This window comes from Contarinia nasturtii, unplaced genomic scaffold (assembly GCF_009176525.2).
Source record: "Contarinia nasturtii isolate CC-2019 unplaced genomic scaffold, AAFC_CNas_1.1 Cnas_scaffold_493, whole genome shotgun sequence".
Taxonomy (NCBI): Eukaryota; Metazoa; Arthropoda; class Insecta; order Diptera; family Cecidomyiidae; genus Contarinia; species Contarinia nasturtii.
Window position 1 is genome coordinate 425,270 of NW_022197846.1, and position 14,284 is coordinate 439,553.

General features: G+C 31.3%; 1 protein-coding gene across 1 annotated transcript in view; it reads right to left on the reverse strand.

Moving 5' to 3' along the window:
* LOC116339306 (UDP-N-acetylglucosamine--peptide N-acetylglucosaminyltransferase 110 kDa subunit) overlaps positions 1 to 14,284 on the reverse strand; it is a 38,256-nt gene that overhangs the window by 19,845 nt on the left and 4,127 nt on the right. Inside the window, exon 5 of the mRNA XM_031765107.1 lies at positions 12,183 to 12,379. Within this exon, the coding sequence (XP_031620967.1) occupies positions 12,183 to 12,379 (197 nt within the window). The remainder of the gene's footprint in view (positions 1 to 12,182; positions 12,380 to 14,284) is intronic.

Sequence of the window (14,284 nt, forward strand, 5' to 3'; positions counted from 1 at the left end):
TTTGTACAATGATATCATACGGCTCAATTTTCACCAAAGCCTGAGTCAATTCTGAATGAAAGACAAGTCACCAGCATCTTTCACAATGTCAATTCGTATCACATTGATGTAGAAGAAAAAAGATATCCATCTTATCAGCAACATCATGAAACAATGTACAATCAAGTCTCTCTTGATGTATCTCACAACAACAACTTGTTAAAATACAAAATATACAGAAACAGTCTTAACAGTTTATGCACTCTTGTGTGTATAAGTATGACTTTGTCTTCTAATAGAGTGTATAATAGAAAACATGCAGTGTACCTGTACACCACGTGATTTATACAAATCGGCAATGGAATCTCTCTCTCTCTCTATTCAGCGTATGGATTAAGTTGACATGGAATTAAAATCTCACAAAATAAGTCGTAAACGTTTCAATGTAATTAATCGAACGAACGGTGTCGAGTATAATTACTATGAAAACTGCTTGTACGTCGAGGACTTATCCGGCAGAAACAACAACAAATGACTTAATATACGTGAAAACAATTCAATGGTAAACCGTACTTCTTATGCTGTGAACTTATTGGGAATTTAAGGATGAGCGTAAAACCATTCAAATGAAATAACTTTGTATTCGATTGTCTGTCGTCCGTTTCATATGAGAATTAATCTTTAATTTATGAATGGTAATGAATAATGTCATTTTGACGAAATATTTATAACTGTGCACTTCAAAACACAAATCTTGCAAAAAATCATGCAAAAAATTACAAGTACAGTTCTAATAATCATTCTGTTTGTTCAATCTTTTTCGAATATTAAAAGTTTTGAAATGATCCAAATCTGGAGAGATTTTTTTTCTGGTTTGAAAAATGATGACAATATTTCGGTATAAGTTCATTCAACTACAATAATCGTACCTTTTTATATGATTTTTAATCCAGAAAAAACAGCCTTGACGACGTTGTTTCTGCAGAAATTCTGCCGTATATGGATAAAATGGGCAAATTCTAACGATTGTATAAACAACAATACACTGATAATCCATTTTCTTTTAAATTAATTTTAGCGACAACGTTTTTATATGCATATATATATTTAAATACATTTATCTACGAACGTTATTTAGTTTTTTTTTCAGTTTACAATTACAAAAAAATATTTATCAATTTGGTTTATATTTTGTTTTTATCAAGTCTTTTGGCTCACATTAAAAAAAAGAAACATTTAACGATAAAATGATTCACTCTATCTGACTAAACACAGATTGATCTGATTATTGGCCTTTTGGTATTCCCTTGTTGGTTTACACATTTAATTAACATTTAATTTTTTATAACATTTATTTACACCACGTATTAGAAATTACGTTTTATTAGGGGATTCTTTTTGGAATTAAATTGGTTTTATGTTTGTTTTGGTTTATTTCAATACAAAAACTATCGCAAATTTCATTTTACACAGTTAAATTTTAAATATATATATAGATTTCTATTCACATTTAAATATTGGACATAAAGTTTTTTTAAGAAAAATTTATTGGTAGATGTATCTTGTGGTTTCTTTGATTTTGTATACATAAATGATTTCTTAATGCGATGACTAAATTTATTTTATTTTTTAGTATTTTGCTACATGTTCCACAACCGAATGTAATGCACTGCAATTAAATGCGATGTTTTTTATTTTGTTGGTATATATTTGTGTATATATAATTGGATGTTGCCGGCGCGTTTTCTCAGCCGTCAATTAAGTTTGAACCATGATGTTTTTCAGCGGTTGTCAGTGTCGTTAAGTCTTTTCGGTAAATCATTGTGAAAATCGGACGGTGATTGTAACATCAAAAAGACGACGACATTTTAAAAACATTTATTTATTTAAAAATGTTATTCATGAAAAGATGAAAAGCATACAAAAAAAATGTCCGTGATATATATTCTTTCTCTACCGTTAAATTTGTTTGTTTCTTGGTTTAATTCGTTTCTGTGTAAGTTTCAGTCAATGTTTTGGTTATTAAAACACGTATTTTTTATGATTATATAAATTGGTATTGCATTTGAATTAAAAAAAAATACAACCGAACTAATAAATCACATAAATTGGCATATTATTGTCTTGGGTAGTAAGTATCATTTTCAAAAGATTTTCTCTCTTTTACAAATATTTATCGGTATTTGTTATAATTATGATTACTTTATTATAATATTCGAAAACCACTGATCACATAAAACGCGGTTAAACACTTCAAACAAATTTCACCACTATCGTTTCATTTTTTTTATCATTGTTTTTGGTAATTTTATTTTATTGGATGTATTTGGTATGGTTGTTAAAATTGTTAATTTTATTTTGTTCTTGATTTTATCCGAAAATAAAATAACGAAAATTGGGATAGAACGAAATTAAATTGTGTAAAAGTGCTGCGAAAATACTATTAACTGCTAGTTCCGTTTTCCTGCAGTCTTCTCGTTGAGTGTATACATTTTTTGTCGCACTCATAGACTATTTGTGTATGTCACAACAAGACTTGTTTCTATGTATACTGTTTTACTTTACGCAATGAACAACAGTAGCGAGAGAAGCTCGCGCGAAAATACTAAACGATAAAAAAGCGGCACTTAGAATGTTTGGCCAACGTTCAGTCTCACAGTATTCAAACGGTGTTGATTCGTATCGAACGATGAATTTGTTGACATCAGCGTCTGGCAAAAGCGTATACACATCACATGGTTTTCATTTCATTTCGGAAACAACGAAACAGAAAAAAAGATATATAAACGAGTTAGATTTAAGTCGAAAATGTTATAATAAATCAGGAAGTTATAACAGCAATGTCATTTAAACATCGTTTCAGCAAACTCGCATCAATAACATCACTGTCGCAGGCGATCAATCCAAAATTCGGCACTCGATTTTTACTTCGAATGGAAATGTGTTGATTTTTTTTTCGTCCATTGTGGATTTGTTTTATCAATATTTCTTTTCTTTCAGTTTTCATGTTGAAAAATAGTTTCAATACAATCAATTTTAGATTGACTCTTAAAATAGCTATTGGAATAATTGAAACGGATTAAATTTTAAAAAATCTATATACTCAGTGAAAAGTGACGAGCGTTCTTTTTAGTTTGGATAAATTTAAGCGAAAATTGAACATAAAAATCCAATTTCGTTTCGTAATTCATACTTTTACAACACATTAGATTTTGCTTCATAAAAACCATGACGCAAAGTGGAAAAATAAGAGTCAAGGGAATGAAATTTTCAATAAATTTTAAAATAAGTGACTTTGAGCGTAAAACACTTGCATCAAATTTATACACACATGCCATATCTCTACAATTTCATTGAGAAAGAGGAAAGTGGGAGACAGGAAGAGAATATTTTAAGCTAAGCTCGCATACAATATGTATAGTAGTATGTAATATAAAAATAGCCAACGCAAACAACTCGAAAAAAAATAATATTTTTTTCTAATGGCTGTGTTGCCATGCACTTGAAGTTCAAGTCTTGAACATGAATAAGTGTAAGTATGTAAATGCTTTGAAGTCATTAATTGCAATTGAAATTGATCTTGAAAAGAAGCGTACCTCATAAAAAATGACAACAATATTTTTGACCGTCACTGACTGGTCTTTCAGACTACAAAATCATTTTGGCTCCATTGAAAGCTAACTATGATTGAATGATGGAAATCGTTAAAATGAAAACTAATCGCAATTGGATATGTTCATGTTCAACCAGTTTTTTTTATTCTTCAAATAAATGCTCTATTAGCATTTATATTTAATGAAAAGCTATCACATGGACTCTCTGTTTGTAATACTAATTACTGATGTATATTTACTGTACACGGTGTCGAATTCAACAACATCAGTATTATTGAATAAAAGGGATTATTTTTCTTATTGACATTTGTTTTTCATTATTGATTATTTATAGGTCGACAGCTGCAATTAGCTGTATGTGTTATGAAAATGAATGAAATTTTGATGATATCGACTGGATAATCCAGTCTGGATTTTATCGTTTGCTTTTGAAGCTTGGAATTGCATTTTTAATATTTGAACAACACAACACAGATTGCTTTATTGTAGTTACTAGAAAATTCTTTTAAAAAATTAGAATATGTTTTTCTTTAATGAAAACCGCAACCAAGTATGAAAAGTTATATTTTCGAACAAATTAGCTTATCACTTGAGTCTTAGCTCAAGTTTGTGGTATAAACCCTTTTTGTTTTATGAAATATTGGTAAAAAGAGCCGGTGCCTCGAATATTGGAAGCAAGGTGCTCACTATGATTTCTGATAGTGAAAAAAACGGCGCACAAAGTTGATCGTACGAAATGTGTCTACATATAAATCATATTGGCCGCCAGAGAATTTGGCAGCAAATAAATTGAGAAAACCAAAACCAAATTGTATGACTAAAATGAAAAGAGCCAAAATAGATTTGGCAATATTTTTCATTCTATTGTTAATAGATCATAAATTCATCACATGTGTACCGATGTCACATAAAGCAAACATTCCAACCATTTGCAAAACCTAAATTTTGAAAATCGAATCACAGACCCACATCATCTTTCCAGATCATATATGTAGAATAGGAAAAGAGTAAGTCAGAGAAAGTTATACGCTACATTCTAAAACATTTGGCCAAGAAATTGCAAAGCAAATTTACCAAAGAGTGGGTAAGGAAGAGAGAAAAGAGGCCGTACGTTACGAGCTGTAACTCACACAATTTCATTTCTTATATGGATTTTTCCACTTTGAACCCCAACGTATTGCAATTTCCACTGATATTATTATCGTAAAAGCACACATTCTCAAATATACGCAGCAAACAGAAATGACATTTACCACGATACATACAGTTTTATTCGTGAATTTTTTTTCTCTGTTTCTTCAGCATCAATCATACAAAGTTTCAATATTACCAAAATACAGACGTCCAAAAATGTGCACATATGCGTACTTCATAAAAGACAGTATTTATAATGACCTGATTTTGTTGGATGAAAATCCTATTTCACATTGTTTTTCCACTTTATCTCACCAAATTCATTTTTATAATGTAACAATATGTAGAAAATCAATACGCTGCAGTGTATGTGCATAAGAATTCAATTGATAGAACAAGAATTTTGGTAATCAGCATCAAAAAATCCAATATTGACAGAAGGGGTAAATTAGAAGAAATGGTCGATTTCCAGTGGACTGGAAATGCATTCTAAAGAGAAAAAATGCCGCTCGGCTTTCAACTTCAATGGATGTTGAGTGAATGTGTGATGTGATTGGGAAATGACAAATTACGAGATAACAGCGACAGACCTATTTTGAATGACCAAAATAAAAAAGCTCTCTTTGTGCCATTGTTAAAGTGGTGTTTCGATGTTTCAAATGAATCGCACGAAAAAATACTGATGACAAAAATACTAATAAAAACCGACACAAATGAAAGTAAAAGTTGCCATTCTGAATGGAAGCGTTGTTCATTCAACTGTTCAGTATCAGTGCCGTAACTAAGGGGTGATGATTTTCTTTTTCCTCTCTCCCATAAAGCAAACCTCTACCAAATCGCTTCGAAACAAAAAGAAAAAGCTTGAATCGCATTCTCATGAACTTATTGTTGTGCCGTTTGATGTGGCAACTGTTCATCAGACCAATTGGTATTGTAATGTTTTTTTTTTGTGTGAATTTTTCTTCTCGATTTCATGCGGCTCATGGATTGAATACATTCTCAATTTTCAAAATGAAATTGGTTTTGGGTATTGTCTTGAAGCCCACTATATGGTGAAATGTGACGAAAGAAGAGGTTAAATTAATATGATTTTTTTTATTGGACATACAAAAACATATCTCGACTAGACAAAAACTTGTTAGAATTTTCATTCGCTGTTATTTCAAGATACGAGTCTTCTGATAACAATGTTTGAATTATGTTTACTTTCATTTTTTCTTCATTGTATGTTGGTACAGAAAACACAAAACAAATATCAAATTCTGGTTTTCTGAAAAAACTCAACGCATTTTCAGAGAGTCCAAATGAAAAGTTACTCAGAATGAAAATGGATTATCTTCCAATTTTTCGACACATGTCTACATGTGCCAATTTCACCGTCTTCAAAACGGTCTCTTTCATTAGACACCTCTGAGTTCAAAGAATCTGTACGCTAATAGAAAGCACCCTGTACAAATTTGTATTTTGACCTTTAGATTGATTTGGATGAAGATTTGAAATAGAGCCAAAATCCAAAAAAAAAAAACTTAACGCAAATGGTTATAATGGTTCAGTCTGACAGGGCACACGTAGAGAAATAAATTCTTCGGCAGAAAATGTAGTGGATGGAAGTCAATTAAGTATGCAATTCATATATTCTTTTGTTTATCTTTTCAAAATAGAAGTATTATGAACTTTTGCCCTTTTCAGATTGTCTGCGTTCTTTGTTTTGTGATATGCGCCACTATTTTTGTACTATTTTCATATTTATCGGATCTATTTTAGTTTTATAGAGAATTCTCAAACAGAATATCGGCCACAGGTATCACCTTCAGCATCATTATCTCGGAGCAGTGCGCGCACCAGGTGTGTAAACTTCTTTTTTTTTTACTAATATTATATTCATCCATGTAAAACTCAAATAGGTGTGTGCTTTTGCACAAAGGCTTTGAAGAAAAGTTGGAACATTTTTATGCACCGATTATTCTGAAATGTATAACAACATGAACACAGATATATTATTCAGAGATATGAACCATGAGCACTTTGATAAATTTTATGTGTACATCATATTCAACGCGTACGTTTAAAGTAAAATCAGTTCAATCAGCTCAGGGCACGTAGTCGTATGGATTCAAGTGGCGCCATCAGTAGTATTATCAAGTGCTTCATTCTAGATTCTTAATTGCCAGCATATTTCAATCCAAAATCTAAACAAACAAAAAAATATCGCGCACCCGTGAAGCCACAAAAACTATTTTTCTCGAATTTTCATTCAAAGTGTTGATACCATTGATTTCTAAGATTTTGTCCGGACCCACCTTCAAATTGATCTACAAACCAATATACACTAATTGGACCATTTCGTATCGGAAATGATTTAACGGCTTTAATGTATCAAATCTCATTACAAAGCGATGTTTAGCTGTATCATTTTGATTTCACGAATCAATAAGATTAGATGTGTGCCGTACGACATAGTTTGAATATGTGTGTTCCATTGAATATATGGTTTGTTGGCATTTTATCTTATATTACAATCGATGCCGTTTTTCCACTACCTTTGACTGCTACAGTGCAAGTCTTAATCGCTTTTAATCACTTTTCGAATGGTTGTGTTAATTTCTATTCAATTGAACCAAAAGCATAATAGCGCTCAAGTGTGTAACGTACGTTAAATATTTCGAACCATAATAGCTGCTACAGTAGAATTCAGAGCGCCAAAATGTGACAGAAGAGTGTTAATAACTATGTCGCCAAAATTTCATTCAGTTTGTATGCGCAAAATGAGCACAAAATGATGAGTGTAAAAAGTCAAGTGTTCGCATGGCTTTTTATGAAACGAAAAAAAAAACAAATATTGAAAACGAAAGCACATTTTCGTATACACAGAATAATTTTTAACGCACGAGAATTGAAATGAATGTATCACCAAGATAGCTTTTGATTTGCGCACACACACAGAATCATGGAGCCATGTGCTTTTTGCCCCTAATATAGAAGCGAAATTAGTTTCCAAAACTCAACGATACACATTTACGCATCACTTTTGGAATTGGTTTGATGGATGAATTAGTTTATGTTACCAACAAAAAAAATCAACAAAAACTTCCGAAGATAATAGAAAATTCAACACAACACTTTTGAATAGCATCATGATATTGAAACCAATAATAATTTCGTTGTAACGCCCGAATTTTACTAAACGATGTTTACGTATGATATTGCTGTTTCTCTTCTTTACTCCATAAATCAAAATGATTTTTTTTTTTTTTTAAATTTTTAAATCCCATTTTGAAATATTTGTAAACAAAAATTAAAATTCAAACCTTCAAATACTGGATGAACGATTTGGTTGGGTGAGTATTGTTGGCGTGTTCTTATTATGAGCCTGGGATGCAAGAAATGTGTGTTCGAGTGGCGAACAAAAATACCGAAAGAAAACTTAAAAAGATAGAGAGAGAGCAAAACAGAACATGTAAGTTCAAACTATGCTATGCTACTAACAAGCGCCATGAAATACAAAATAGATCACACAAAGCATGCGAAGCGATTTTCTGCTGCTGTTGTACTGTGTGTGCGCTTTTTTCTGTCTATTTACTTTTTTTTACGTACAAAGCGTTCTCGTCATCTTTGGTTCAGGCCCAAGAGTTGCGTGTGCGTGTGTTTGTATCGATATATGCATGTGTATGTATGACACAGCCAAAGTAGCGTACGATGAATACATTTTATCCACAATTGTTAATGTAGTGATATGCTTGCCTGTTCGTGTATATATCTGTGAAAGCGTAGTAAGCTTTTCGACATAGCATAAGGGGTTGCTTTTATATTAACAATCTGAAAAATGGTGCTTTTCCTTTTCTAATTGACTTTCGTTTTTCTTTCTGTTTCACATTTTGTGCGCAATTTCCCCTTGACCGTATGAATTCTCTTCCGACATAGATGCCGACGGATGGATTGACTGAATGTCACATTGATTGAAGACCATATACGTCCACCAAATTTGAAGCAATGATTGTTTTCACTTGTCACATTCGTATTCGAAATCAATTGTTTTTTTTGGCATGCTCACAAATTTATTTCAAACTCTGGTTGATTTCAATTTAATTGATATTTTCTTCATAACACTAGCTGATTGGCGACTGATTCTTGTTAGCGGGCTTGCGCACACATCTTTTTGCACTCAAATTCAAACAAACAAAAAGAAAAAGAAAGAAAAAGGACACTAACAAGTTTGACGTTATCCCAAAGGAGATACCCACCATATTGGCTTGTACGCATGTATATTGTATACGAATATATTACACAGAATTGTTCTCTCTTCATATTCGAATGAAATAACTATGCTCCGGTTCCAAAGCAAAATCTTTGCGCCAATTCAAAGTGGCATCGTCGATTTCATGCCCATGTGTCATTGCCAATTATCTCTATTAATGTTTAACAAGAGCTCCAAAGGACTTTGAAAATTCACACCAATTGAACAATGAACGGCATTTTGTACCATATGCATGCACAAATATGGTCAGAGTTCCCTTCTATTAAAATTTTAAACTATGCCTATAAAAAAAGTAAGTAATATAAATGCATTTTTTTGGTAGCGGCTATAAAATTCCGAATAGATTCGTTGGAGTAGTATTTATTTCATCCGGTGTGTTTTGTTCATGACTCAAACTTTTATATGCAACAAAGCACAAAAGGGCTTCAAACTCACAAACAAATTCAAAGAAGTACTGTTCAAGTGGTCTGTATGCAGTATATTAGTATCAGACGATAGAAGATTTACAAATTCCAAGAAATCTTTCACAAGTGAATGTGCCATTGTATATCATTTGTCTCATTGTTCACTGGAACGCCCTTTTGCAAAGAGTCAATTTTTCTATCAACCAAAACTCTTGAGCTTTGCATATTGATTAAATTTCATTTTATTAAAGAGTTTATGATTTTCTCTTCAAATTTACATGCAAATTCCATAATTCAGTTAATAAAAAGTGTCTGCATAAATTCAATGGTCACATTATTGCTGAAAACCTGCATTCATAATGCTTCATATATAGCAATATATCATATGCTGATGTGTGTCTGTGTTTGGATACAATTCAACAATAAATCTGTTTGTTGGAAATTCCCCAAAGTAGAATAAAATGCCATAATTGTTGTTTTATGAAACTCTTAAGTGCATCGCCTTTTGTTGTGATGCGATTAGATTGTGCTGACAAATTTATTACATCTCTTCGTAAAAACTTCTTTTATGAAGTGTTCCATTTTCAATTTAAATCTTTTTTCGAAATTGATTCAAAAGATATAATTCTTAGAGGCAATAAATAATATTGCAAGATAAATTACAACGCATATCATCCATACCGCTTTTTGATCAATGATAACTCAGTTTCTTCTCAAATTTGATTTTTCTACGTCATTGCTGGTGGCGGTAGACCCTTCGAAACATGATTGACTAATCAAATGATTCTGTCTCGTCTGTTTTTATGGTGGTGACATCATTTGTTTCAAATGCATACTGCATATCTATGTGGGACTGAACATGTTAATTCATTTATGACATTCAGTCTCCAGTTCTTGTGCATCGATTTTATAGATTGCAAATTCAACCACATTTTCCCGACCCGAATGATGTTCCCGAATTAAAATTCCGTGCTGCGAAAAGCCAACATCAAATTGATGAGACGTGCACATTGTTATTACATACAAATTTATACGAGACGTTAAGAAAATGCCCAAACCGGGTTTTAGTTCATGTCAATATGCTTCATATGTCATTGTTTTAATAGTTTATTTCGAACTTTGCACATGAAATCGTATTTTTCGTCGTTGTTAGTATATTGAATGCAAATACCAATCGATGGGTATGTATATGTATTTTTATGCGTTTTTATAATAGTGAATGGAAGTGAGTTTTTTCGAAATTGATCTTGGCTTGTTAGTAAGATATGCCATTGAACTTGCAGAAATCAGATAAATAATGTTTCAATTTATCTGGTTTTGGATTCGTTTCACTACACTGAACATGTAGCGTTTTCTTTTTCCTTCATCTCATATTTTTTCTACCATGAATAATGTGTTCGTATGATGAACTCAAACATCGTATACAAGCTGTAATAGTCCATGTTGTAATGGAAGTATTCTCATAAGAACTCCAACGGAATGTACTGTAACTTTGACATGAGATTTGCTTGCGATTGTGCTCACCCCGAATTTCATCCACAACGCAATTTATGGCGACAAGTGAGAAAATAACCACAAATGGCGAAACATAACAATAAAATTCAAATTCCATCATCGCAAGTATGATTATCGAAAGTATGTTGAACAATATTCGCGATTATAATATCTTTCTATCGTTCTTATGTCACGTAAATTAATGCAATATAAAAACACAAATTCATCCAGTATTTATGTATATACTGCATTTGAGTGATCGCTAAAGCTGCGTGATTTTCCGCGATCTTATCTTTTTGGGTGTCTCTACTTTTGCCGAAACGAAGATGAAGCAGCCGAACACTATGATATTTTGCCCTTAATCCAAATGCTGAGATTCATTCATTCAATTCATATTATAAATGTGATTTTTCGCCTTTTTTCAATTAATTTCATTATCTTCTCTTCATTTTCAGTTAACACAAACCCTTTAAGCAATTCTAAAATGTATGTTGTTTGATTCGGTTTCAGATTCAAAATGAAGATGAATATCTTTAACCAATTCATACAAATCAAATTGATTTGGGGTGTAAGGATACCGGAATTCACAACGATAAATTATGTTCATGAGTCAACCACCTTTTTCTTTGGTGCTGTGAAATAATTGCAAACGACAACAACGCTTTTCCAGCGACTTGATTTATGTTTGATGTCTTTTTTGCCAGTGCAGTAGAATGACATGTACAAATTTAACGAAAGAAAGAACAGACGGAGAGGAGTAAAAAAATGAAGAAAAAAAGCGAATTCTATTCAATGAACTTGGAAAAATGTGTTTGCATTTGATTCATTTCCAATTAAAATTCATTGAAGCGACAATTCCAAACGCAGAATAAGAAATCGATTGAATGACAATCGCATCAGGATTGTATAATCAACTTGGCCATGTAGAGAGTTATGTTCTTTATGCTTGCAATCAAGCACCGAAGCATTCTCTTTTTTTTTCGCATTCACTCGAACAATTGGTATTCTAAAATCAATTTGAATTCAATTTTGCGGTGTGCAAACAAATCTTAAATTAAATATTTGAAATGAATTTTCAGATATGCAAATTGATGGTTTTTCCGTTTGTGTTTTCATTTTGGTAAACCAAAATATTTTTATGATAACATGTGCAAAAATTTCCAAATTTGCAGATAAAAAACATAAAATTTATTCGATTAAATCAAATATTCAAGATTAGAAAATTGTGCATTTAAACTTCATCAAAAAAAGTCATATTATTTAACATAAAAAGAAATAAAAAGAAATAAAAAGAAAACTTACCGATCAAATATGCGGGCCTCTTTCAAAACATTTCCCAAATTGATGTATGCATCCAAAAAGTTTGGATCTAATGTGACCGCCTTTTCAAAATGATGAATTGCCAACCAAATTTCGCCTTGTGCATTAAACACACATCCCAAGTTACTCCATGCAACGGCGAAATCCGGACGTGTTTCAATTGCTTTCAAGTAACACGCCTTTTGTTTGTTTTTTTTTTTTTAATTTTTGTGCGTATATTTCGTTTAACGTTCAAAATAAAAAATAAAAAGTTGAAACAATTTGCAAAGCAAATCGATTGGCATGAACGAAATGGGAAAAAAAACGAAAAGAAATGCGTTAGTTACTGAAATAATGGAATGTAAATTAATAGAAAGATATCAAAATTTTATAAGCAATTTAAATATGTTTGCATTAAGGTGAATTTTTTTAGAAGAGAAAAAATTGCGCTTTATTTATCCATTATTGAAATCAAATGAATCTTTGATTTCGTGCTTCTGTCTTTTTGGTTTTCGTAATTTTTAATCGGTGTTGATGTATTTTTGTTGTCATTGTTTGGAAATATATTTCACTTCATTTTTTTTGCATTTTTTTGCTTCACACAAATCAATAAAAAACAATTTTACAGAGCCTAGCAAAACGAAACAAAAAAATGTTATAAAAGCAACCTAAATGCTGTATCTGGTATATATTTTTTCGAAAGTATGTTCATCTCTCTTTTTTTTGCCATTTTACGTTTTTTAAGGAAATATCGATTTTCACTTCGACCAAAGTGGCTTGAAATAGTATTTAAAAAAATGGGCAATCACAGATTGAACGCTTTCAATAGAATATATTTTGTTAAATTATTATATAACAAAGAAAAAATATTGTTATTACGCGCAAAAAAGTAGTTATCATATTATGAACTTGGAAACTTCGCCTTCAGTAAGACGAATAAATCAAAATAAATTGATAACTACTTGCAAAAAAAATTGGTAAAGAGAACGCTGAATCCTATTTAATCATGTGTTTGACGCCAAAAAATAACAATTTGCTGCAAAAAAAGGTGAAAATTACGCATAAAATACCACACCAACAGCGCCGTCTTTTTTTCATGGTTTAGCCAAAGTTTGATTGTCTGATGACACAACATAATATAATATCTATTTGAACTTTGCATTTTTTTTAAATAAAAGTTATTCGCGTCACGTCTTTCAATCAAAGTGGATGGCTTCGGTTTCGATTCGATTCAGATTTAATTTCAGCAACTTCAAGTGACAGCATACTGATCCGTAACATCAGTTTTTTCTTTCATCCAATGGGAATGATAATATAAAATAAATCACATTTAGAATCCAAATCAAATCGAAACACGTTTCATAATGTAAAAATTAAAAAAAAAAATGGCGAATATAGTTGAGTGTGATATGCCAATTTACGCCAACAATAAATCCTTAAATTAAAGATACAATAAATCGTCAATAAATTCTTTACTTCCAGGTTTAACGACTTCAATTGACATGTTTGATCTGATAAATCAGCGTGCAGCGGTCCATATATGTGGAATTTATTTATGAAATGAAACGATAGGAAATGACGTGGTTTTTTTTTGTGACTGAGCCGTTTTCTTTCCAAGATTTTGTCATGTTAAATCTCACGGAAAAGGTTTTTTTTCAACACAGGAGTTCCATTGAAATTTGAAATACAATTTAGAAACATTTATTTTGAATTTTGATATATTCAGTCGTGATAATTGAACGCACACATGTAAGTGTGAAACAATAAATAAATTGACAACAAAATTCCGGTAGAAATACACGCACCTTTTCTCATGAACAAAATGTCTAATAATTTCTTTTTATATAACTTAATATATTTTTGGTATGTTTTGGAAACGAATTTATTTTTACTATCTATATTTTTTTTTTAAATTTGAATTGGTTTTGTGAAAAAGTTGTTCATCCACGTTACTTTACCTGAATTGGTACACACTATTGAATATATTAAACGGCTCTATTTTCTATTTATTTATAAATCCAGGGATGTTTTCAAATGCAATGGCATTATTGTGTGATTGTTTGACGGAAATCATTCGTTTCGGTATTGGCATTTGGTGGTTTCAT